The sequence below is a fragment of the Eptatretus burgeri genome, chromosome 3, assembly GCF_056783735.1.
Source record: "Eptatretus burgeri isolate ZD-2024b chromosome 3, Ebu_testis_v1, whole genome shotgun sequence".
Classification (NCBI taxonomy): Eukaryota; Metazoa; Chordata; class Myxini; order Myxiniformes; family Myxinidae; genus Eptatretus; species Eptatretus burgeri.
The window spans coordinates 50,982,777-51,010,713 of record NC_140963.1 but is presented as its reverse complement, the minus strand read 5'-3'; the positions used below and the strand labels follow the sequence as shown (position 1 = coordinate 51,010,713).

Below are 27,937 nucleotides of genomic sequence, written 5' to 3'. Positions count from 1 at the left end.
ACCTGGATCTTCTGTAAAAGCCTTTCCTCACCTCCTCGATAGACACTCTCAGCTATTGGCAATTCTCCTGACTGTTCTTGTGAAAAAGTTGAAGCAAAATACCTGTTTAATAAGCCTGCCATCTCACTTTTATCACTCACCACTCTCCCGGTGCTATTCCTCAATGGGCCCACACTGGTCCTAACCTGTTCTTTTCCCCTGATATACTTAAAGAAAGCCTTGCTGTTATGTTTAACATTCTTACCCATGTCATTCTCATACTCTCTCTTGGCTTGCCGAGTTATTTTCTTAACTTGCTGCTGTTTACTCCGATAATGATATAAATCAAACTCCAGTCCTGTTATTTTAAACCTTATAAATGCATTTTGCTTCTCCTTTATAGCGTTCCTTATCTTTCTGCTTCTGGTTTTACACCTCGTTGGAATGTACTAACTCTGACGTCATAGCCTACAAACACACAAACTGTTCACTTCATCGAGTACAATGGCAAAACCAAACTATTTTTCAAAAGGATTAAGTGGTCGTGAAGCTGTTTTTGAATTGCGTTTGGTGACGCGTGTAAGTTTGACCCTTTTTGGCACTCGTACATCGCCTTGTTTAGGGGGGTGTGGCTTAGGGAGCACGTGACGCGTGTAAGTTTGACCCTTTTTGGCACTCGTACATCGCCTTGTTTAGGGGGGTGTGGCTTAGGGAGCACGTGACGCGTGTAAGTTTGACCCTTTTTGGCACTCGTACATCGCCTTGTTTAGGGGGGTGTGGCTTAGGGAGCACGTGACGCGTGTAAGTTTGACCCTTTTTGGCACCCGTACATCGCCTTGTTTAGGGGGGGTGTGGCTTAGGGAGCACGTGACGCGCGTTGAGCGACGTGTCCACGTTGTGCGTCCGATTTTCGGGTTTGTTTACGAGGTGCAGTGCGGGTTCATAGCTCACTCTGCCTGTTGAGATTTTGTGAACAAGCTCAAGTGTTCGTGACCATGAGTATACGTGCGCTGTGGGTGGTTCAGCGGCGGACGGACGGTGAGCCCGAGCTGAAGTTATCCAGGTAACGACGTTGTCCACACTTCCACGATCACCTCACATCGGATCAGATGAAATGGAGATGTCTAACAGGGAAGGGCCTTATTGGAGTGCTTTCTACGTCATAGTTTACAAATTATTCTCTCGACAGGTGTCTTTTTAGAAAACCGAGCTGATGTCACACAGGTGTACAGTTTCACCTTCGTTGCCATTTATTTATTATGTACGACCCCCATCCGTCACACCCCGTACATGCCCCTTATATTTACCTCCAAACTGCTGACTCTCCCATTACTCTCTTCTATCACCTCCTTTCACCCACTTTTTGTGTTTTTTTTTAAAACTTTTATATCTCCAATATGCTCCCCCCCCCGTGCGTATGTAATAAATGTATGATCCTCAAGTTGATGATGATGATGATGCTGTTCTGAAGTGGAGGAAAGCGTTTCGATAAATTAAATAAATTAGTCGTGAGGCTTTGGTCCACATTTTGCACAGGTATGACCGCGGAGCAGTGCTTTGACCTTCAGCCAGGTGAACATGCCATGTGTGCGACTGGGTTCGACACCATCATCCCATGGAAGGAGGGTCACAAGGTTGCCAGTCTTTAATATACCGGTCACGTACACAAGGGTTAAAGGTCGTGTTCCAACTTCCCATGTTGTGTTTAGAATGTGGCAATGAAGCAGAAGTGAAATGATCAATCACAGCGGGGATTGGCTGGTGTAAGAAGAAGACTCGAAGCACTCAAAGCCCGATGGAAGGATCTGGTTACTACGAGCAAGTAGCCACCCTTAGGAAGAAAACAAAAAATCTCGTATTGATTTGTCAGATCAGGCCAGATGAGATCTGTGGCTTGTTACAGGTGTCATGTAAAAGCTGTACTCACCTGTTCATGGTTGAGTGTCAGCAGCTAAACCGCATGCCCCACCAGGTTTCCTGGTGACAGGGTGTATGGATATGGACACCCCGCAGGACAAATTACGAAACCTGTCAAAGGGCAGAGGAGCTCCTTGTGAGCCAACAGCCATCTATATCTGGGGCCATCTGCGTCTGTGGACGTCCTCCTGCAGCGGGTTACCTTTTTCTAGGAGGTGGGTGGCAGTATTTGCATTCCAGCCACCATAAAACGCTTCACTCCGCAAAAGCACACCAAGTGGTGTGTGGCCGGGTGGTGCTGAAGTGTTGTCCACCAGACGGCGGTCAGGTGAACCTTGGGTAGCCAAGGTCCAAGCTCTCGTCCTTGCTCCTCGGGTTAACCTGAGGCGATCCCTTTGGGTGGGTGCCTGGAATGTCGTATCCCTAAGAGATGGGGTGGACCAGGCGTCTGCCTGGCAGATGGCCAGATGGAGGCCCCTGGAGTACTGTCGGAAAGTCGACGAAGGGAAGTGCTGTGGCGCATGCTCCCAGTGTATGTTTGTCTGTATTGATGTTGAAAAAGCTCTTTCCTAACAATTAATCCTATGTTTCATGCCCACAGGCGTTACCCCACAGTGGAACGGCGTGCGAAGATCCTTTTAGGACCAACCTACACTCCTATTCCAAGTAAATCACAGTTGCTGGACTCCCTGCGTGCTGGCAGCAGCCTCGGACCATTGGTCACTTTGCGCAGAGGCTCCTGGTTTTTGGCCTGCCTCCCGCTGGCCCGATCAAACTCTGACAATGATGCAGGGGTAGCCAAGGTCCAAGCTCTCGCCCTTGCCCTCGGATTGGCCAATTTTCTCTGTTCGGCAGAAGAGAGTTCTGCTGGTGCACAGGTGTATGGTTATTTTCTTATTTACATTACAGTTATGTGGCAATTGACTCCATAGAAATGTGTTTTTTTTTTCTGTGTTTATTTGCTTAGTGAATTATGAGGGTGGTTCAAATTTGACCTGGACTTTTATTCATGAACAGCCTGGTTAATAACCTTCACCAGGTGATCATCACCAGACTGAGTAGTCATTTGTTTTTTAAATTTCAACAGGGTTGGTGTTTTCAATAGAACAGAAATTTTATAATTATTCACTTTTGTAACTTTATTTGATTTGCTGCCGTTTTGATTTTCAGGACGTGCATTAAATCAAGAAACGTATGATTTATGGTTGTTTGTCGTGGCGCTATAAATTCATATAGCCTCAAAAAATAGTCACTCAACTCCAAATGGCAGTTTGTGCAACACTCCGAAGCCTGGATCCCCGAATCATGCGAGTTAAGATGGCTGGTCGAGTGGAGCGGAAACCTGTTCTCTTGGTCTCCAATGTTTGGAACCCTCTTGCATGATGTAAGCGAACGAGTAATGCCAATTTGTTTATACGCAAATAATTCATTTTGAGCAGCATAGAAGGATTTATTGTCGGCAAAATATCATGATAGTTTTGTAATTATTATTATTCTCTTGTTTGGACATCAATGCTATGAACCAGCTCGGGGAAGTTCAAGGGAAAGGTAAAGGGATAAAATCTAAGGGGGTGGAGGGGATGAAATAAGTCTGTCCTGTTGAAAGGATGCAGGACACCGGAAGTGAGATTCTGGAAATGAAAATCAAAGGAGACACGACCCTTTCGGCTGACGCTGTTGTCCGGATTTGATCACTGTCAGGTAAGGCCAGATTAGATCTGTGACTTGCTCCAGGTACCATGTAAACCTGTATGAACCTGTTCCATGGTCGGGTTGTCGGCGACGAAACCGTCTCCCCCACCAGGTTTCCTGGTGAGGAGGGTGTATGATGTGCACACCCAGCAGGACTAAAAACAAAACATGTCAAAGGGCGGAGGTGCTCTTTGTGAGCCAACGGCCATCCTTATCTCGTGCCCAACTGTGTCTGTGGACGTCGTTCTGCAGTTGGGTTACTTTTTATGAGGAGGTTCATTGCAGGATTTGCACTCCGGCCACCGTAAAACCCTTCATTCCACAAAACACAAGAAAAACGCAAAGAAAATTGAAAACCCACTCTGTGGGAGTTCCTCCTGTGTAGCTGCCCTCCGTAGGACAGCTCACCGGATGACGGGATTGGGGCACAGGCTTCGGGATCCCCACTCTTTGATGATGGGAGGGAAACCACGTGGTAACCTTCCTGGGTCAGATTGCAGTAGTGTGTATCAGGGTGGTGCAAAGGTGTCGTCCATCAGACAGCCGTTTCCTCGGGTTAACCTGAGGCGGTGGGAGGCGGTGGGTCCCTTCAGGTGGGTGCCTGGAATGCCCTATTGCTAAGAGAGGATGATCACCTGTCTCTGTTTTCATCTCAGCTCAAGCGTTTGGACATCGGTATTGCAGCACTCCCAGAGGTTCGGAGAACGGAAAGTGGCGAGGTCATGGTGGGTGGTTACACCTACTGTTGGTCTGGTCACTCCGATGGTTACTGTAGCTGTGTCCAATAAGCTGACTCCAATGATAATTGAGGTAACACTGGTCAACAAGTGTATTATGAGACTCAGGATTCGTCATTCCTTTGGTGTCGTTTCTCTGGTCTCTGTATATATTCCGACTGAGGCGAGTGATCTCACCGTGAAGGACGCGTTCTCTACCATGCTTGCATTTGTAGTTGATCAGTGCCCCAGGCGAGATACTCTTCTTGTCTTGAGGGATTTCAATGCATCGACTGGAACTGATAGGGACGGTTATGAGACGTGTGTTGGTCCTCATGGGTGTGGAACTGTGAACCAGTCACACAAAAGGCCCTGTCACACCTTGACGATTTAGCCAGCGTATGCCGACGTATGAAAAATTTGTCTAAAATGCTGGCACACGTCGAATACGTATGGGTAAGTTTTGTATACGTCATAGTATGCAGAGCTGTTAGACAAATTTTTCGAAGTATGCCAGCGTATGACCCACACGTTACGCGATCGTTAACACACGTCGACACACGTTACTTGTAAGTTACTCATAAGTCGAAACACGTCGAAGTAATGTTTAGCGTACCTGAAACTTATTTCTAACCTATGAGTAACGTGCCTACAACTTATGGCCAGCATTAAGCGGAACGTGTGTCATACGCCGAGTACGTCAAAATTTTCAACATGCTGAAAATTTGTCGACGTACTCGGAATACTACGACGTATGCCAGCGTGCTTCAGCGTGCTATTGGCGTGTACAAAACTTACCCATAACGTATTCGACGTGTGCCAGCGTATTCGGCAAATTTTTCAAACGTCGGCATACGCTGGCTAAAACGTCAAGGTGTGACAGTGGCTTGACACTTCGATGTCTACTGCGGTTATGATTTGAATCGTCGAGCCGCAGCCTTTTAATAGCCTATGCCACGTGATCGTCGGCGATACGCTGCCGCGCGCTATGCATAAGTTAGACTATCGTTGGGCATAGGTTGTGAACGCCGACAACACGCTCGGCATTCGTTGATATAAGTTATCTATATGTTATCGAAACGTTCTGTGTACGTTACTAATACGTTATGCATACGTCCAACTCGTTATGAATACGTCCAAAACTGGAAAAGAAAACAACAATAGTTCAGCGTACGCCAGCGTTTTACATACATTTTGATACCTTGCCATACGCTGGCTAAAACGTCAAGGTGTGACAGGGCCCTAAGTTCCTTAACTTTGCAAGAAGTCATAGACTTAGGGAGGCTGGTTCATGGTGTCGATGCAAATTTCTCCAAAAATGGCATAATGGGTTTCAGGGTGATAAAAAAATAAAAATGTTGCCAATTGAACTTGATTGCTAATTAACTTGAAAAAGTCAATGTTTTTAGTATACAGCACAATATATTGTTATAACCCTTTAATGGGGAATGTACTCAACTACAACACGATTATTACATCTATGTGCTTGAACATGTATCTATTTTAATAATATATTTGCATTCTAAATGACCTTGTATCTCTTTTCTGTGTTGGAAGATAATCAATGTGCCCAGTAAAAATGCCCCTTGTGCCCCAAAACTGACCTTCCAAATAATCTTTAATCTTTATCCTGTATCATCTATTATTTTATTTTGCTTATTAAGGGATTCTTAAATATAAATAATTATATTCTTGTGTCAAAGTCGATCTGGAAACAGGAGCCTGGCTCAAATGGAATGTGTGTGTAAGTAATGCCGAGAACTCCTATCAACCTTCAGGTCATAAATATTCCTTAGCACTTCAAAATCAAGCTGACCTCCAGATGGCTGCTGCCACAAAGCTGTGAAATTTAATTTAAAAAAAATTTTCCCCCTGAACCCCAAAACGTCAGCCGTGGCACCAGTTTGCCTGGAGGATGAACAGACGTAGTCTCGCTGAGTACAATATAAGAATTCAAAGTATCCATATGCTGCAGAATCAGAGGAAGACTGTGTTGCTTATTGAAACTCCTCTGAATTCTCCATATTTATATGTTCGTGTTTGTTTGCACACGTTTTGTTTTAATTACTGACTCAAATGTACAGAAGGAATTGAGAATTCTTCGACAATCCCTGGACTTGGTATTTAAACGCTGGTGGTGTGGCAAAGGAGATTGACCATGTGCTCGTTGATGGTCGGCAGAGGATGATCCAGAACTGCAGGGTCGACCGGAGTGCTCAGTTCCTCAATATCGGCCACATGCTTGTGGCACCAACTCTGAAGTTGCAGCTTAAATTCGGGAGAATGGTACCATCCCAGCCGAGGCTGGATGTTGGCAAGCTCAAGGATGAGTCGTTACCTGAGGAGTTCGCAAACAGGCTGAGTGGGGAATTGGGGGGTCTGGGTGCTTTGGGGAATCCTGAAGAGTTGTGGAGTGCCTTCAAGACCACCGTCCTTGATGTTGCCGGTGGATGTCTTGGAACTCACTGTCAGGTGAAGAAGAATTTTGTCTCGAGGGACACTGGATACCATGGACCAGAGTTGCAGAGCCAGGCGTAATGGCAGAGCTGAGCTGTTCAGGGAGTTGAGGCGTAAAACTGTACGTGCGCTGAGGGTGGATAAGGAGGCCGATGTGTGAGGGGGGGTTGAGCATCACCTGTGGTGAAGTGATTCTTGTCCTGCTTACAGGAGAATTCACAAATTGCATTCCTCCAAGCCCGTCCCTTGGTGTACTGCAGTTCGAGCATTGGGTGGTGGGCTCTTGACAGAAGGGTGGTGGGTCGAAGTGAAGGCCCACTGGGCCAGTTATTTTGAGTGGCTGTACCAGGCTGATCCACCAGCTGTTGAGTTAGATGTCAGGGGTGTTACTAAACTTATTGCTGACCCCCAAATCAACTGTGATTCACCTTCATTTGTGGAAACAGGCTGCGGTGAACTGCTTGAAATGGGGGTAAAGCTCCAGGGATCTGTGACATCCATGCTGAACTTCTCAAGGCTGGTGGAAATGCTGTACTCATGTCGTTGCATGCAGTTCTGTGCTCTGCATGGAACACAGGCATCATCTCAATTGATTGGAAAAAGAGCCTTGTTGTCCCTCTCTGGAAAGGGAAGGGTGATCGCCTGGAGTGCAAGTACCACCGAGGGATGACGCTGCTTTCAATTCAAGGCAAGGTCTTTGCTCAGATAATTATTGATGGGGTTTGCCACCATCTGCTTGAGCACCAGCACCCAGAGCAGTCAGGCTTTACACCAAAGAGGTCAACAATTGACCGTATCCTTGCTCTTCGGGTCCTCACCGAACACAGACGAGAGTTTCGGCAGGGGCTGCTTGCAGCCTATGTTGATCTCCGCAAAGCGTTTGATTCAGTGAATCGGGATGCCCTCTGGAGGATTCTTGGTCTTTGTGGGATGCTACAAAAACTGATCAATCTGATTTCTGAACTACACTCTGGTACTGAGAGTGCTGTGAGATGTGGTGATACCATCTCTGACTTATTTCCAGTTGTTACAGGAGTTCGTCAGTGGTGTGTACTGGCCCCCACGTTTTTCAGCGCTTGTATGGACTGGATCCTGGGGAGGATGTCAGAGATCAAGCTGCGGTGCATCGTTTGGGAATGTCAAGATCTCTGACCTTGATTTCGCAGATGATGCAGTCATCTTTGTGGTGACTCAGGATATCCTTTTCGGGGCCCTTAAGGTGCTGAATGAGGAGTTGGAGCCGCTGGGTCAAAACTAAGATCCAGGCTTTCATTGACATCTTGGATGTTATTATTCACTTACCTTGCCAGTGATATTCATGTCTCTGCTGCCTGTGAGCCAGAGGCCAATAGATGTCTGGGTCGGGCCTGGGGAGCCATGGATTCAATGGAGCATGGGGTGTGGTGCTGCCAGTACCTGGGCGGGAGGACGAAAGTCCGAGTCTTCAGGTCTTTGGTGCTTCCAGTCTTGCTCTATGGATGTGAGACCCGGACTCTGACCAAGTATCTGTGATGGAGGCTTAATTCCTTTGGTACCAGGTCTCTTCAGAGAATCCTTGGCTATCGCTGGTCGGACTTTGTGTCCAATGAGCGGTTGCTGAGAGAGATCCAAATGAGATTTGTTACCTGCATAGTCCGTGAGCGTCAGCTTCGGCTGTACAGATATGTGGCTCGTTTTCTTGACACTGAAAACGAGTGGGCCGACCACATGCTTCGTCGTTGCAGTAGGTTGATCACCTTCTCAAGGAGATGGGTATGGGCCAGGCACCTGCCTTGGGGATGGCCAGACGGAGCTCCTGGAGTACCGGTGGAAAGTGGACGCAGTGACGTGCTCCTCCGGCGCATGCTCCCATACCTGACGTGACCTGACCTGTTGGCATGACCACCATTAATGCAGGGAAAGAGCCATTTTGGGCATTCAGGCATATGAAGCACCATAATCTCATGGAAATAGTAAAGGAGCCCTGAGGGCACCTACACTGCTGAGGGCGCCTGCAGTGGGTCATGGTGACAGTCTTGAGACTTGAGACCAAGGGCCTGTAAAATGATGCAGCCAAACTGCAGACCATATTAAAAAGAAGAGGTTTATCTTGCTGAATAACTCCCACTTTGAGCCCAATCCGAGACCGAATGTGCCATTGCTCCCACAGCTGCCAGATTAGCCATGTCTGAAAGCTGGATGCGACTCTTCTCCTCTCAATCTCTTCTCTTTCTCAATTGTTAATTGTACTGTTGTAACTCCTCCACTGCTCACATCTTTCCCATAATCTTTCAACTGTCACTGGCTGTTCCTTAAATTATCTCCCACGGCTGCGCCCTCAATCCATCTTTGAACCAACGTACAGATGAAACGACCCGTTTCCCCCCCATCCGCGCAAGCATATACATAAATTAATGATGCAAATTTGAGAGAGAAAACTCTGGAGGACAGCATACACACTCCATGGCTGTGCTCCATAGGAATAACATGGGTCTACGAGTTAAACTCTTGATTACAAACGAAGTGTAAATGGGCAATTCCGCAGTTAGTAACGTTACATTTTAGGGACATTCTCATTATTTAGATAAGAGTCCTTTCTCTATCTGTGGATGTAAAGTCTCATTAATGTCACCAGAGATCAACCTAGTCTAGACGTAGAACAGAGCAAAGAATGAAATCATTTCATGAAACATTCTAGAAGAAAGAACTGCTTTTAATGCCGGTTAGTAACGTCCTTTTTTTGTAACGTTACTAACCGGCATTAAAAGCAGTTCTTTCTTCTAGAATGTTTCATGAAATGATTTCATTCTTTGCTCTGTTCTACGTCTAGACTAGGTTGATCTCTGGTGACATTAATGAGACTTTAAATCCACAGATAGAGAAAGGACTCTTATCTAAATAATGAGAATGTCCCTAAAATGTAACTTTACTAACTGCGGAATTGCCCAAATGTAGAGAAAGTCATTGGATTTTTCAAAAAGAGCGTAATTTTCAATTAAAAACACTCAAGTTAAATTTTAGAAAATGCTATTCAGTCGGTTTCATTGCAAAGCATGAATATATAAGAATATAGGGTGTACTTCGATGTAATGTGTGAAAATAAATTGGTTGAAAATACATAACCGTTTGATCAAAAGCTTACTTTTCAGGTTGGCTTTTCAAGTGGCAAAAGAAATTTGATGTCGCAGGGCCATCAGCCACCTTTGTTCCACATGTTTTACAGACAGCAACTTTTTATTTGACTGAACTATCATGATTTTTAAAGCCAAATGAATGACTTTTGGAGTATTTGAAGTCTTGACGACCGAGGACGAAGAACAGGTGCTGGGGCGGTTTCCGGATCCTTGATAGCATGCACCCACACCCCGAGGCCTTAATTGTCATAAAAATAGTCTTTCATGAAATAATCTTTAGAAGTCGTGAAATATTATAGTTAAATACAGAACAGTACTGTATGACAATACAAATAAATTGTGTCTAAATTATTTGTTTCCACTAATTATTGAATGTTCTTTTTCTTCAAAAACAACGGAATTCTTACATCAAATATTACGTGAATATTTCTTTATTTCCAGTCGCTTTTACATAATACTTCATTCAGTTATTCATGTAGCGTTTACACATAGCTTCCAATTTCCTCGGCTTTTTATTTGATGGATTGTTCAGAAGAATAAGAGTCTGTATTGACTTCTTATTCATACGTTTTGCTTCACAGTGAAAATATAAGGTATAAGCATTCCGAGGATTTTCAGGAGTGACGCAGGCGGGACAGCCACTGATCTTGGTGGAGATCTGTGGAATGAGAGAGAAGCCTATATGTAATATCTGTGCATGTACTGTATGTCGTGTGCTGTGGTTCCACCACCACCTGGATTTTTCAAAATTTAGACAGCCTTTTTGGGAGGGAAAATGAATGTTGTCAACAAGTCATAAGTCAAAAACACCGTCTCACGCTAAGTCTAAGTCAAGGCGCAAGTCAAAAACAAAGTGGCTCGAGTGGCACTTGAGTCTGAGTCAGCAACTCAAATAAGCAACTCGAGAAAATTAACTTTTTCATCGATTACGAATCATCCTGCATGATTTTTACGAAGGTGCACATCAAATTTGAACTATCCCTTAGATAAAATGCCTCGACTGAATATAGCCATTTATCAAGTCTGTGGACCCTCCCAGCTAACGACTTCTGTTTTTAAAGTTTTTCTCTCTCACTTGCTCCAAATACCTCCCCACCTCCCCAGCTCTCCTCTCTCCCGGCCATGCTCACTGCCGCCTGTCCTTTTGGCACTCCGATTGATACCGACCTCTGCCAGCTGAGTCTCAATCGGAGAAACTCGATTGGTTCTGGCACAGTGAATGATCGTCCAACACCGGCTTGGAGACCCTTCGGCAGTCGGGGCAAGGCGGCAGCATCTGCTGTTGTGACCGAATGGGTGCGTGCGGTGCAGTATGGCCGCCGTGATGTTCCTGATGCTTGGGAAGTTTACGGCTGCATCACCTCCAAGGTGTTCACTGCTTTGTTATGCGTTTTTTTGTTTTTTTTTTCTTGAAAAAAATATCCTGTGGCCATGTTTTGTTGCTGGGGTTCATGGGAATCACGAAGCAAGTTTGAACAACTGTAAAAACGTTCATGAAACCTGTAGTTTTCACATCATTCACAACAAATCTTTGAATTTGTCAGATCTCTTCAACAGAACGTGAAATTCTCCAATTTATATGCAGACAGCCATGTTTTGTCCACTCTTGGCTGAAACGTGTCACGTGCTTTTGAGCCAATCCTGAACAAGACGTAGCTGCCTCTATTGAAATTTCTAGAAATACTACCATGAACATACCGAGTAATTTTCAGTTTTGAAGCGTCATCGTGTGTTTCACATCTCTCGGTTGAATGTACATTTGACTACAATGCAGTTATGAATTTGATCTGCTGGTTGCATCATCACGGAGGTTCCTTTATGCCAATGATGAAGTGCTCCTGTTGTTTTGGGTAGGAATTTAGACTTTGGTCAAGGTACTGGCTAACAATTCAAAGGGTACTTCATGACATTTATTGTTGACCCGGACACTTGACCCTGACCCATGAGGTTTCTTTTATGACTATTCAATTGAATTTAGAATGGGATTAAAATAAATTCAAGTCAAATCAAACGGAAGACCAAATGGGTGCAGTTCTGCATTGGAGTAATCAGAAAGAACCCAAACACGCAAAAAGCAACGATTAAGTCGGCAGGAGGAACCTGGATAGGATTTGGGTTTCAGCTGCTACTCCTCTACCCTCAAACCCATCCATGTGAGCCTTATTTTAAAAAAATAAAAAAGAACCCAGATTCAAAAAATTCTGGCCAGCAGACCATGCGTCCGATCGGGTTGAAATTTAAACATATATATTCCCCATCACTACTTGATCATAATTTTGAACTTTCACGTCGATTGATGAAGCAGTTCAAGAGAAATAATTTTAAGATTTTCATTCAATCCAATATGGCTGCCACACAATGTGACCTATGAATTATTTGTGAATACCCTGGTATCCTAAAGGCTTCGGAAGCATTTATTTGGAGTTTCCCCTCGATCTGTCTGGGCGTCTGAAGAAGAAGATTTTATAAAAATAAGTTTTAGGGCTGCCAAGCTATGTGGCATATGACATCATACTTATCATTAAATCATTCTCCATGAGGAGTTGCTCCTGTGGTGAAAACTTCGTCTCAATCCGACAAGCAGTTATGGAGAAAACCACAAAAGTTCTGTTGGGATAAACAAACAGACAAACAACAAGACGACATGCAGAGCATAAGACTTGAAAAATCCATAAAACAAATTTGACCTCAAAAATAATTTGTGGTTTAATTCAGTGACATGATATGAAAATCCTCTTCAAATTTCAAGTCGATGTGATGAAAAATGAGGATTTTAGAAAACTCCTCCAAGTTGTTGACCTTTGGCCTCAAGCAATAGGCTTCTTCCTGATGACAAACTACCATGTGGTGAAGTTTCATGAATATCAGTTTAAAATTGCGATCCGTAGGCGATAAACAGAGACAGACGACAGAATAACAAAATCATCGAACCAATATACTTGAGAAATTTTCGATTTTGCAAGTAATGAAAAATCACTCGTAGAGTGATGCTTGGTGAAATGGAACGGCACTCGGTAGAGCCCATACCTCCACCACTTTGAACAGTTGATTGGACCACTGATGGGTCAGATCTGAATCCAGACCTCAACCAAAATCAAATCGGCTTGTTCTTGTCACCTGACTAACCCGTCCTAGTTTTGTCATAACTCGTCCACAACTTTTTGAGTTGTCATGCAAAGCATAGTTTTTGTCCCGATCTCTCTGGTGAAGAATCATTTGAAAAATTCTTGAATCTGGATCCGGATTTGGATCTTTACCAAAATCGAATCATTTAGTCGTCCTTGTCACACACCCAAGACGTCCACCAAGTTTCATTCGAATCCGTCCACAAGTTTTTGAGATATCGTGCAATATCATTTTTAACCCCATCTCTCAGTGGTGAAGAATCGGTGGAAAAAAATAAATAATTCTCATGTCTGGATCTGGATTTGGATCTTCACCAAAATTGGACCAATTAGTCCTTGTCACACACTCAACCTGTCCACCAAGTTTCGTCCAAATCCATCCATAAGCTTTTGAGATATTGTGCAAAATATTGTTTTTGGCCCTTTCTCTGAATGGTGAAGAATCACTGAAAAAATTCTCAGATCCAGATTTTGATCTTCACCAAAATTAAGCGTTGCTGTCCTTGGCCAGTCACCTAGGCATAAAAAAATTCAGAACGATTGCTTGAAAACTGTGGTCAAGAATCATGTGACAGACAAACAAACAGACAAGCCGGTAGGCGGCGATGGGTCGCCGAGCATGGAAACTATAAGATATAGAGCAAAATGGATGTCATATAGTGGATAGGAAATCACCTTAAGATTATGCACATCAAATCTCATCCAGTTCCATCTACTGATAACTACTCGGTATCCATTTGAATGAAAAGTTCGGAAAATGCGGTTTGAAATCGGAAATCCCCAAAGTTCGAGGGGGTGCTGTGGCTGAACATATATCTAAATTGAAAATCCGGCTCGATCGTTTGTGCACAATGTATTCCAGACGATTAGTGTGAATTTTCATGATCATCCGACCATAACCCTAGGAGGAGTAGCATTTGGCACGAAGGCACCTCCAGCTCTCGCATATTATCGATGTTTGCACTAATTTACCTTTGACCCCCTGACCTATGCGAAATCGGTCAATATGTCTTGAGGCAAAGTTGTAGTACTCATTGAGTACCATGAACCTGCAAAGTTTCATTTGTATCGATGCACTCACCTGGTCGCTAGGGGGCCTTCAATTTTGGCGCATTCCCTAATTGTAGGGGGCGCTGCGGGTAAAGTATTCCATATATCACAAAAACCGGAATATGTTTGATAGAGCATCACCTGTAGATCATTCGTGCCAAATTTCATCACCCTACGTGGGACAATGGATTTCGGAATTGATTTTGCGTGAACCGTACCGATTTTGAAGGTTTTTCGGTTGTTGCTACAGAACCAAAGCGTCCCGAGCAACCATCACAATTGCCAAAGCACTAGGTCATAAGATGTACCTACCAGCCGAGTTTGGTCAAAATCCGCCCACGTTTACTACCAATTATGCTGATGACAAACGAACAAACAGACAGACAGAATTACTGACAATAAGGGTCACCTATTTTGGCGAGCCAACAGACAGACAGACACTACAGACCAACATACTTGGCGAAAACAAACAGACAAACGGACCCAAATGCAATCACCTCTCCTCCGGCGAGGGTAAAAATTGCAAAGTGTTATTATTTATGAAATAAATTGTAGAATTGTTAATTTAAAACACTACAGAAATCGTTGCCCGGAACGTTTGCCAATCGGGTGAGCAATTAAACCTTAATCCGCTAAAGGCCCTGTCACACCTTGACGATTTAGCCAACGTATGCCTGACATATGCAAAATTGGGCTAAAACGCCGGCACACGTCGAATACGTTATGGGTAAGTTTTGTATATGTTAAGAGCACGCTGGCATACGTCGTAGAACGCTGGCAAACGTCATAGTTCGCCGAGCTGTTAGACAAATTTTTCGACGTATGCCCGCATATGACTCACACGTTCCGCATACGCTGGCCATAAGTTGAAGGCACGTTACGCGATCGTTAACACACGACGACACACGTTACTTGTAAGTTACTCATAAGTCGAAACTCGTCGAGGTAATGTTTAGCGTCAGTGTTCCAGACTCCCTGTTTTTTTTATTTTTTATTTTTCTTCGGTATGACGGTGATGTTGAGACTTCGATTTCTAGTGCGGTTATAATATAATATAATTAATAGGCTGCCGCTCAACGATTTAAATCATAACCGCACTAGAAATCGAAGTGTCAACATCACCGTCATACCGAGGAAAAAAAAAAACAGGGAGTCTGGAACACTGACGCTAAACATTACCGCGACGTGTTTCGACTTATGAGTAACGTGTGTCAACGATCGCGTAGCGTGCCTACAACTTATACCAGCGTATGCGGAATGTGTGTCATATGTCGAGTACGTCGAGAAATTTTCAACATGCTGAAAATTTCTCGACGTACTCTGCATATAACGACGTATGCCAGCGTGCTCTTAACGTATACAAAACTTACCCATAACGTATTCAACTGGTTCGCCAAATTTTTCATACGTCGGCATACGCTGGCTAAAACGTCAAGGTGTGACAGCGGCTTCACACTTCGATGTCTCGTGCGGTTAAGATTTGAATCGTCGGGTCGCAGCCTATTAATAGCCTACGCCACGTGGTCGTCGGCGATACGCTGCCGTGTGCTATGCATAAGTTAGACTATCGTTTGGCATAGGTTGTGAACACCGACAACACACTCAGCATTTGTTGGTATAAGTTATCTATATGTGATTAAAACGTTCTGTGTACGTTACTAATACGTTATGCATACGTCCAACACGTTATTATACGGCCAAAACCGAAAAAAAACATCAATAGTTCAGCGTACACCAGCGTTTTACATACATTTTGATACGTTGCCATACACTGGCTAAAACGTCAAGGTGTGACAGCGGCTTTACTGATGCACGCGAAGTTGTCCAATCAATAACGACCACGCACTCACCATTTACGTTTCATCAATCACTTTCAATCCGAATGATATGTATTCATCCTGACGACATCACCTCAAAATGCCTCCCGTAAAGGCATGCAAGTTGTACACTGCAGCTTTTAAGGTGGCAGTTGTTAAGTTTGCTGAGGAATTATGGTGGGAATATGGGTTCCGCCCAGGAATTATGGTGTCAGTGAGATATGTGTTCGGGACTGGCAAAATGTAATGTGCTATGAGTCGGTGGTGATATTGATTGTGTAGCTTGTTTTAAATACTGTACCTCAATATGATAACAAGCATGTTGAAAAACTATTTGCATTCCTAAATTATCAGAAAGGTCGCCCCACAAAGTAGTTCAAATAATATGCACACAACAACTTATTAATATTCATGACCCTGGAATGTAGCAGCGATGCGTCGTGCTTGTCCGCCACGTTTCGTCCAAATCTGTCCATAACGTTTTGAGGTATTCTGCTCAGACAGACGGGTGAAAACACAACCTCCGTCCATCTTCGGTGGCAGAGGTAAAAATGGGAAAATTAGGCAATTCGACTCGTACTTCCACATCGACTTATACGCTGAAAAATACCGTATATTCTGCCTGGGAATCGACCGCAAGACAAGATAGCTCGACATTGTTTTCCTTATAGCCTTGTATTTCACATTAACAATGGGAATTGTGTTATAATTTTAATTTATTTAAATTATATATTTTTTTTTCTTGCTTGCTTGTCTTGATCAGTGTGACCTGGAAGGTTGGCCCGACGTCAGCTTGAATGCAACCCTCCCTGTGACTGGTGTACCACTCCAAGACTTGTTTGTGCACCCGTGCGTTCGTGCGGTGCCCGAATCCACCCTGATGGCCACCTCCTTGGACATTTACGGAACCGGTGACTCCAGTGATGAGGCCTTTGCAGGCCCATACCGTTTCCAATTCATCCCTCCCACTGGAACATTTCGTTTGTGCATTTATACAGCTTCCTGTCCCATCATGCCTGTGCTTGGGCTCTATCGGTTGGACGAAGAGAAAGGCTTTACGAGCCGAGGAAGAAACGGCGGCGGTGTCTCGCTGCTAAACCTGTCACTTTGCCTGTCCCTGCACGAGTCTGTCCGGAATGCGTTTGAGTATTGCACCGTCCATATCCCCTTCTTCAACAGGTGCCTGCGTTGATGCTTATATTCTCAGAAGGTTATTATACAAGTGTCTTCTAAGCCAGTACAACACCATAATAGTCCTGGATTCAACATTTAATTGGGTTTGGTTTTGTCTACTAGTGATGTCATCACCCACAAACAAAATCTTTACCAGACTTTATCATGAACTGTACCTTCCAATATCGAACATATCTGTTCATTACATTGAGACCCTACTGTCTAAGGTTGGAGTTCCTATTTAATAGTTCATCTTTACTACAAGTCACGGACCGGTGTTTGTGTGTTTGTTTATTGTACTACTCCTACAGTTCTGGGCTGATTACATCAAGACTTGCTGCATACTGTAGGATCAGCAGAGCCTCAATGAACGAATAGGGGTGTTTTTATCTTTGCTCGTGGTCTTGGGGGGGCGGGGGGGGCGCAGGGGGAGAAACACAAATTCTCCATGTAAATGTGTATCGTGTAGCGCCGCCTCCAGGTGGGGAAGGGTATTACAAGTCTCCACCATTTCCAGTTCAGTATTCCTGGCCCCACGTTTTCCAGTGCTGTGAGGTGTTTTGAATTGTAAGCAGTAGGTATGTTTTTGTTTTTTTTCCTTCATGCATGTCACCCGGGTTATTTTTTTATTTATTTTTGGGAGCGATTAAGGCAGCTGTCAATTGCCGATACACCACCCAAATAAAGGTATACCTCAGATGAACGTGTTGCATGCTTGGAAAAAGATCGCCTGTCAGGCGGGTACTCCGCTATTCCATATAATCACTCATTAACATTCAGTTCTTTGCAGAGTTGTCATCCTTATGATCACCTGACCTTGTATTCCGCAGGGGGTTCATTAACGTCAAGGACTGCAAAGTTTCAACGGGAAATCTGGACGTTCAGAAAGAGCAGGCGCTGCTTGTTTGGAATGTTGGTTGGTATTTTTTTTTTTTTTAACTCTACTGCCTGTCTCTAGGTCAGGGAGCAGGTCCTCATCCCTTGTTTATTGTTACAATGAAAACTTCATCTTTCCTTGTAATCAAACAAATAACAAATGTTGGAATCGAGAGAAATGCATCAATAATACTTGTGCCAATTTTTCATTGGCCTTTGCCTTCCTGACGGTCAGCTCGATTCACAGCCAAGATACCAATAGCTAACTCTTCAGTTTGTTCCCCCAGGAACACATTTCCCCAAGAGCCTCCAAGCTAGCCTGACGGGAAAGGTGCTCACTGAGGGGCAAACTGGGCACAAGGCAGCAGTTTCTTCTGCCCCTTTCTGCAGTGGCCTTAATGCATATGCCAAGGTGAGATGTGACTGATGGAATGACAGGTAATCATGACCTTTTAAAGACTGCTTACACAGTTGTTGAAATTGAAACTGGGATGTTGAATGGATTCGCTCCTTTCGCCAAATTAATTGCTGTTGTAGCCGTGACGGGTAATGCACGAGGAGGGTGTACTTGTATTTCGACTTTACACTGCACATTGTCAAACTTTGAGGCAATAATTTATGATTACTGCTTGTTAAGGGCACTGACCTTTTCCTTTAGATCATTTTCAAGATCCAGGATTACACGCTGACGGGCTGCACCGTGGATTCATACTCCATCCAAGCGCAGCCACCTGCTAAAATAAAAGTAACCACTGGTGAGTGGTTCTGGTCTTCCAAGCCATTGTACTTGCTTTGATTTTAAAAAAGAAAAAAAGAAAAAAGAAGTTGTTTTCATGAAATTTCATTTTGGGTTTTGGAACAAAAATATCTTTGTGAGTCTTCATGAATTTTGTAGAAAAGCTCTTTCGGTTCAACTTACTGTTCTTAAGGACGTTATAAAGGACACGTACAACATGCATGAATAACTAATGCAATGTGTTTGATAGGATGGTGTAATAGACACTGGGTATAAAATGGTAGTAAAACGTGTGTGTGTGTGTGTGTGTGTGTGTGTGTGTGTGTGTGTGTGTGTGTGTGTGTGTGTGTGTGTGTGTGTGTGTGTGTGTGTGTGTGTGTGTGTGTGTCTGTGACCGTGACCGCTGTTTCTCGACAACCACTGGTCCGATCTAATTGAAACTTGCCAGATATATTGCTGGGGACCTGAGGATGTGCCTTTTCAAGGTTTGATATTAATCGGACAAGTGCCTCCCAAGTTATGGCCATTTATTTACCAAACCAATGACAAGACACGTTGCATGGGCGTGGCTGATGGGGAAGGGAAGTTCAGCCGCGTTCCCCATTACGGGTTCCAACGTACGGACTTCCAGAGAGTGATGACTTCGTGTATTCTAATAATTTCTCGATTTCTTGTGCGCATTTATAGATAAACACAATGCCCCAAGTTGTGATCGTTTTCATATTAGACGGTGCATAAATTTTGGTAACATCAGAGTGCTGGTATGCTCCGAACCAGGAAGTAAATTTTTTTTTTCTCTGTCTTCTCTTCTCTTTTTGTTTTTCCTTGCCATGACATTGCGAAAAGGTAAAATACGTTGGCGATAATTGGGTATTAATACTAAATTGCTAATAATATGCGAACTTCCGGGCCACGCACGTACGGGAACGTGAGAGCGAAGAAACGGCCTGTGTGGTTGTTGTTTGTTGCTCGCGGTTTGAATATTATTTTTTTATTTTTTACGGGCTCGTACTAGTGTATATATAAATATACACAACCCGTCGCCTCGCTGACGGGGGTATTAAGAGGGGGGGTTGAGAGAGGAGGGAGGAAGAGAGAAGAGAAGAGAGAGAAGAGGTAGGAGGAAAGGGGGGAGGTGGGGAGAGAGACAGACAGAGAGAGAGAACGACAAAAAAAAAGAGAAAGGTGAGTGGTGGAGGTGGGGTTCATAAAGCGAATGATGCTGTATGTTGTGCTTAATGACCGAACGCATGCACGCATGCACACACACGCACTCATATCAGAACAGCTGTACACACAATGACACAACATAGTTTATCATGTAATCCGCTGGCACATCTGCAATAACTGAAATCCCAGTTCCAGAAAAATTTGTGGGAACATGAACCAAAAGGAATCGCTGAAAACATGGAAGTACCTACCGCTCACGTACGACCTAATGATCCCATCGAGTGTAAACATCAAAAACAAAGCGTTGCGACCAGATATCATACTTGGCTACAAAAAAAATAGAAGAAGGCATTGCTTATTAAGGTGTTAATACCAGTGAATTTGGACTAAACGATGCAGAAATCAAGAAAAAGACCAAACACTAAGACCTCAAGAATGAAGTGAGAAAAATCCTGTTCGCTGAAGAATGCCCAAGTTGTACCAGCGATAGCTGGACCTACAGGAATGATGACAAAGAACCTCACAGAGATGTTAAATATAGGGGCAGTACCCCTGGGCGCTCACCTGGTAGTGGCTGAAAAGATAACCTGGCAATCACTGGAATGCATGGGTGACACATAAAATATATAATGGAGAAGAAAGTAAATACCTATGGATTATTTTTATTTTTTTTTAATGCCATGAACAAACCTTGGCATATCATGGGTGATAAAGGTTGTGGTCAATTTTCATCGAAATTGTGTGTGGTTTCAGAAAAGAAAGCGAATACATATTTTGGGGGACAACTCCCCTCCCCCCCCCTCCAGAGAACTCTTTACTCTTGGACCCCAATTTTTTTTTAATGTTGTGAACAAACGTTAGTACATCATGGGTGGTGAAGATGGTGGTCAAGTTTCATCGGAATTGTACGTGTAGTTTCTGAGAAGAAGTTGCAAGTATTTGCGGATGGACGGACAGACGGACGACGCACCATCCCATAAGTTTCCTGGAACTACTTTACAAGTGAGCTAAAAGCCATCTCTGGGAATATTATAACAAGCGAACTCCAGTTGGAAGCTGTCTGGGGCTCAGTGACGATCCTGAAGAGAGCCCTCGGCACTTTGAGGACAGAAAACTTCACAGCTTGGTCCATGATTCTTGACCCCTTACTGAAATGAAGGTGGATGCTTTGATCCCACCCCAGGAGGACTCCAATCCACATTCTGAAACCCGCATATGTAGATACCAATAAACGACCACACACACACACACACTTTTTGAGACCTGGGGCGGGAACATTCAAAACCAACATCTCATACAGTACATACAGCGACCTTTGCACCCCACTGGTTGGCACCAAATCCGATTCATACATGCTACAGTACCCTCAACAGGGGTGAAAGATGGGGGACCAGGGGGAGGGTTGGGAGGGAGAGAGATAAAGGGGGGGTGGAGGAGATGAGAGAGGGGTTGGGGTCAGAAAGAGGGATAGGTTGGAAGGGAGAGGGGTGAGGGATTCCAGCAGATGTGATGCCCAGTTTATCATCCATCCGAGAGACGACTTGCACAGTGATGAATCACCTGGCATGTTGGACAGTTTTAGAGCTGGGTGGGGATTCAAATCCAGGTTACACAGAGTGAGCATGTGTACCTCTCTGCTTTCCTGCCATAACGTGGCGATTCTTTACTTCAGAACTGAAGTTTTGTTTTTTTTTTTCCTCATTGTGATCATATAATTAATTTTTCTTCCTACCTCCAGTGTAGAACCACGGTATCGCAATCGAATGTTGAAGAACGTGCCAAGTGGCTTCACCACACAAAGTATGAAATGTTTGAATAAACTTTTAAAAGCGAAACAATTAATTTTTATTTGTATTAAACTATGCCGAAGTGACGGGACATGTAATGTCGTCAAAATCGGGAAACGTTGTGGAGAATAAAATTTCACATTTTCAGCGAGACAGCCACTTCCTGTTGCACCACAGAACAAAACGTGGCCAAAGCAGGCGAGTAGCCCTGAACTTTGTTCAATACGATCTATATACATTTGTAGAGCGCTGACTTAATCAATTCAACGAAATGGTTGATAAGAAACGGCTCCCTTGGCACGCAATTGGCAATCACCAAACCGTCATATTAAACATACACCTCCTGGAGACTCCCAAAATATCAAATATGTCCGAATTCAACAAATGAACACTTTTATAGAAGTCGGAACTGCTTGTAAGTTTGATTCTGGAGATTAAATTTTGTAATTCTCCTGAGTTGAAGAGATACTCGTGGGGATCGCGTGTGTGGAAATGAAATACAACAACGAACGCTGACGTCTCCAGGTGTTTATAAGCATTGCAATGTACGCAGTGATTTGTAGCTATGATGAACAGGCATTCGATAATATGATTGAGGAAAGTGGAAAAAAAAAAACCCCAAAAACTTTATCATGAAGAATTTGTTGCGGCCTGTTCCAAGTCAAGGCATGGTTGAGCAGGCCAAAAAAGATGGCAGCTTCAGACCCCAACAAGGTTACCCAAGAAACGCCTTAAAATCTCAGAGAGTGAGGTGGCCGAGGATCGCCTGGTGAAAGATATAATTAAATAAGGCCGTTAATTATCTTCAAAAGCGGTGTTTTTAATTAACCCAAACACCCAATTTTCACTCTTTCATTTCCTTGGAGTTTTCTTCGTATGCATGCAAAGTTTCAGGCTGATAGGTTTCATGGTTTTGGAGTTATGGAGGAGACACACTGACACACACGCACACACTTTATTAGTATAGATTCAAGGTCAAAGGCTTGTAATGAAGCATGCACGCATGCACACACACGGACATACTGACAAGACAAACACTTAACATAGCCAATGAGTTTGGGTGAAGTGCTGTCACTTCCAGGGATACTCTGGCTACCAGCGACGTCACAATAATGGCGTTGCTTTTCTCACTGTAGTCAGTGGGGCATTTCTCAGGAGGAATTTCCTCCTCCCTATGGATGCCAACCATCAATGAGATTTATACACCTTTCACAGTGATGTATAGCCTTTAAACCTTTGTTGAAATTGAATTATTTATTTGAACACTGAACAACGCAAGTCACCTTCATAATACTTCCAGGAATCATGCTATATGTCGAGGTATAGCATGAGAGGGTGTGGCATGTGACAGGGTGAAGGAGAGGCCGCCGATATGGCCATGTATGATGCAGATTGATGCTGCGTTCTATGGTAATCAATAAAGCCTCCATTTCCAACACTGTAACTCAACGTCGTCTTATTACAATGTGTAAGGGTGGTGTATAAGACTGCTTCAGTCACACTAAACTTCTGGATTTTTTTTTTAACAATCTTTCAAATCATTATTTTATTCAGTCTCGCAGGGTACCCGTCCGATGGGTGAAATTGTTCCAAGGATGCAACACATTCTTCTGACGTAGTTGTGACCAAAAATATTGGCACCCTTGCACTTTTTTTTTTCTTCAAATAACTCACAATTTTCTGGAAAAATAAGTTGAAATTGATAAAAGTATTTGGTCTTCACAATACTTTATTTCACTGTTAATATTACAGAACCTTTGTTTTTTATTCAGAACTTAATATATCCTTTCAAATCAGAAAATAAAAATAATTGGCATTGACAAAATTATTGACATTTGGAAGCGTAATATTTGGTAGCACAGCCTTTGGACAAAATAACTGCAGTCAAGTACTTCTTCAAGCCATGAATGAGCTTCCTACACCTCCCTACTGGCAGTTTGGCCCACTCTTCTTGTGAAAACTGCTCCAGTTCTCCCAGGTTTGAACGGTGCCTTCTCCCAACTGCTGTTTTCAGATCTCCCCACAGGTGTTCAATGGGATTTAGATGTGGACTCATTGCTGGCCACTCATTACTTGAACCATCCCTGGGTGCTTTTAGACGTGTTTGGGGTCTTTGTCTTGCTGCAAGACCCATGACCTTCGACAGAGACCCAGCTTTCGAACACTGGTTTGAACATTGCGCTCCAAATTGCCTTAGTCATCTCCTGATTTCATGACGCCATGAACACATTCAAGGTACCCAGTGCCGGAGGCATCACAGCAACCTCAAAACATCACTGAACCTCCTCCATGTTTGACTGCAGGGAAGGTGTTCTTTTCTTTGAAGGCTTCATTTTGTTTTCTGTAAACATCGAGATGATGTGCTTTGTCAAAAAGCTCTAATTTGGTCTCATCTGTCCACAGGACATTCTCCCAGAAGGATTTTGGCTTGTTCAGGTGTGTTTTGGAAAACTTCAGTTGCGCTTTTTTATGTCTCTCTCTCAGAAGTGGGGTCCTCCTGGGTCTCTGACCATAGAACCCCGCTTTCATTGAGTTGGTGATGGATGGTGTGACTTGAAACTGTCGTACCTTGTGTCTGAAGGTCAGCTTGAATCTGTTGGCAGTTTATTGATGTGCTTTCTCCACCATTCGAACAATCCTTCACTGCAATCTTCAATCAAGTTTTCTCTTGCCACCACATCCAGGGAGGTCGGCTACAGTGCCATGGGCCTGAAACTTCCTGATAACATTGCGTACGGTGGACACAGGAACATCAAGGTCTCTGGAGATGGACTTGTTTCCTTGAAATTGTCCATGCTTGGTTACAATCTTGTGTCTGACCTCCTCAGACAATTCTCTGGCTTTCTTTTCTCCATGCTCATTGCAGTACATACAGTGACACAAAACAGCAGAATGACTCCTTTTCTCGATTCAAACTGGTTGAATGAGTGATTTTTTTATATTGCAGGCACCTGTAACTCATCACAGGTGAGTTCAATTCCAAAGTAAAGGAGAATCACCTGCTTGAAATCTAATTATTTCGAACAACTTCTAAAAGGTGTCAATAATATTGTCCGGGCCATTTTCGGATTTCTGTTTGGAATAAGCTCATATTTTTGTAATTTATTTTTCAGCTTTTTTTTGTTTTGTTCCACTGCAAACCAAATAAATAAATTTGTGGATACCAAAATATATATTTTTTAATTTCAACAATTTTCTGGAATAAATGGTGCATTATTTGAAAAAAGTGCAAGGGTGCTAATATTTTTGGCAACAACAGTGTACCTTTATGTTGGCGGTGTGTAGCTGAGCTCTGTATACACAAAAAGCCAGGTTATGTGCATGAAGCAAAAACATATCCACTGTTTATAATTGAAAACACCTTACTGCACTTGAAAACGTGGGTACAGGAATACTGTCCTGTAAATGGTGGAATCTTGTAATACCCTCCCATCTGGAGGCGGTGCTACACGATACACATTGACAGACAGAATATGCTCCCCACCCCCACCCCCCACATCTCCAAGACCACCGACAACGATAAAAACACCCCTGCACATTAATTGGGGTCATGCTGATCCTATGTAGCAAGTCTGGATGTAATCAGCCAATAACTGTAGGAGTCGTGTGACAAACAAACACACCCACACAAACACAAATACTAGTCCGTGAATTATAGTAAAGACTAAATTGCAGTATATACCTTAACACTGTGGGGTATCATGTTCTATGAGCTCTCCAGTTAAATGTTTTTACATTTCCTCAATAATGGTGATTTTCTGTATGTTGTGTATAAAATCTCGGCTCTTGAAAGAGCAAGGCCATGGAGGGTACAAGGAAACATACCAACTTGGGGAACGAGGTGGACGCAAGAATGAAGGCAATGAAAAAACAGGAAAAGAGTGAATCGTGTAAAAGAAACGGTGACCTCCACGAAATGGGATGAGTGAGGATAGGATTAATGGGGGATAGAAAACTTTTGAGTCGTGACGGAAGATTACGAGATGGTGGTGCACTGCCTAGTTTAAGCTCTGCAGCTGAGTTTGATTGAGCTGTCTGCAGATCCACAAATTGGAGGAAAGAGGAGCAAAGTTTTGTGTGGGAAGCCCTTATTCCGAGAGTTTACCTGGGAGGGGGTTACTTGAGGAACATCCTGGAAGAATCGGGATGGGTCGGTGGGGTGAGGGGGTTGAACGAAAAGAAGTCTAACACCGAGAAGACGCAGCAACGAAACGGGAACTGATCTTGCTGATGAAAGCCAGTGTAGATCTGCGTTGGTGGACTGGTAGAACAATGGATAAAATCATCAGGATGTTGAATGAGGTTTGCTAACGACCATGGGAAACAAGGTGAAAGCTGACGTTTTGGGCATTAACCCTTTGTCAGAGCAAGAGAGGCATAAAACCCAACATGTCAGCTTCACTTTGCTTCCCACAGCAGTTCGCAAACCTCAAACACCCTGTTGTCTTCATCCATAATTAGAGGAGACTATCTGGAATGGTTTGCTTGATTTTGGAAGCAGGTTTGTTTTCTTTAAAGTCGAGTCCCACATGTCCTCCTCACACCAACTAAATCGTAAACAATTGGTAAGAAGATTGTGTTCGGTTTTACTTGCTGTGTTCTGCTCCTGTGTGTCCCCTCCTTGTGCATGTGCTGCACTGCATCTTCGTTTGCACGTATCAAAGTTTTTGTAAATCACAATATTTGTACTATTATCCTTTTCAGCTAAAGAGCTCATCTCTGAGGAGTACATCGTTTGGAATTGTTTGGGGCAAGCTCCTGTGGCATTCACACCCGATTTCTCCTCGACCGTTTGATATTCAAACTTGTTGCTATGAGAAGTGATTCACATGGTTTGTGTTACAAGATGCATTCTGATGACATGTTGAATGAAGTGCCATGTTGCAAGCTTCGGGAATCTAATGCATCGTGCTGAGCGTCTCGTCTGTGCGCGACCGTCTACCCCGGGGGTTGGGAATCCACCGACTGAATTGGTTTTGTCTCCATGGTGATTTGCTATCCACTGTTCTTCCTCTCACCTGTGAATCCTTTTAATAGGTGAGAAAAAAAACTTGCATGCTCAATGCTGGAGTCAGAATTTTAATATAATTTAGTGATTTTTATTTTTATATAATTTAAGATTGAATGCCAGGCAGTTGGAATAAAAGCAGACCTTTTTATGCATTGGTGATCTCATCAGCAATGGTTTATATATTCTTTACCAAGTGATGTGACTTTCTATCCCTCTGTGATTATTCACCTTTCCACACCACAGTGCCGACTTTCGCTGTACCTCTCTCTCTCACCTTCCCGACATAACATGTATGTGTGTACATTGCCCCTTCATAACCGAAGAAGGCTGTTTACAGGAAACAAGCAAACCACCTGGTCAATTTGTTTATAGTGCAGAAATTGCTGCCAGACAGCAACCACACTCCAAGATGAGTCATTCCACCTCATATCACCGGAGGCCTCCCAGTTGACCCTCTCAGATTTACTTTAAACTTTCATAAAATAGTTCCCAGGTATCAAAATGAAGCTGCGTAAAATTTTAGGTCCATAGATGCGGTCTTCTCCGAGATATTGAGGGTTGAAAATGTGGTTGTGGCCCTATTTTTATGGTCGTTGCGAACATCACAAAATGAACGGCTACTTTTAAACTCCCACAACTTTTTAAATATTAATGCTCGAGCCTTGAAATTTTCAGAGATTATTCTTCTATAACTGCTCTGAAAGAAACAAACATAAAACGGAGAATACCTCCATTAATTTTTATGACCTGATCAGTTGAAATCCAGAAAAATAATGTTGGTTTTGTATGAAGACCAAACTTTGAGACCCCATATATTTTTATTGACCCATCCCAGAAGCTTCAAATTTTTTCAGGTAATAACTGTATGGTAGTAATATTCAAATACATGTTTATTTTTCTTAATCAGTCATATATATATATATATAATACAGTCATGATCCCTCAAAAATTGAAATTTTTTCATTTTTCCCTGAAATTCAGGTGAGGATTGCAAATATATGACAAGGTATACCACTTCAAATTGTTCACCATTGGAAAGAGCATATTTAAGTTGACAAAAGAGTCAAATATCAAAGTGGTATAGGTATAATGTTTCTATCAATATTTTAAAAATATTTGAATAAATGATGTTCTGCCAGTGCTGTGCGCGTTGTGTGTGCTATTTAATGAACTCCTTTTACATGCAGTACATATGTGTCCAATGTACATACATATCTGCTATTAGGATACCATGAACACAATACTTTGAAATTTGAATTTGTAATTCTTTGTTTCTCATTTGTAAATAGCAAGAGCTTAACTCGTCTGGCTGTGGCTA

General features: G+C 43.3%; 1 protein-coding gene across 2 annotated transcripts; it reads left to right on the top strand.

Annotated features, from left to right (window-relative positions):
- Positions 1-761: 761 nt before the first annotated feature.
- AP5M1 (adaptor related protein complex 5 subunit mu 1) lies at positions 762-26,771 on the top strand. Of its 2 annotated transcripts, none has more exons than XM_085873269.1 (8): positions 762-1,042; positions 2,498-2,774; positions 10,979-11,170; positions 16,630-17,045; positions 17,870-17,955; positions 18,203-18,327; positions 18,574-18,670; positions 26,313-26,771. In XM_085873269.1, exons 1-8 carry the CDS (start codon positions 975-977, stop codon positions 26,402-26,404), a joined length of 1,353 nt encoding a protein of 450 aa, XP_085729395.1. In that variant the 5' UTR covers positions 762-974; the 3' UTR covers positions 26,405-26,771. The 2 variants fall into 2 exon arrangements, with proteins under 2 accessions (XP_085729395.1, XP_085729394.1); XM_085873268.1 differs by having other exon boundaries at positions 10,979-11,242.
- Positions 26,772-27,937: the final 1,166 nt, after the last annotated feature.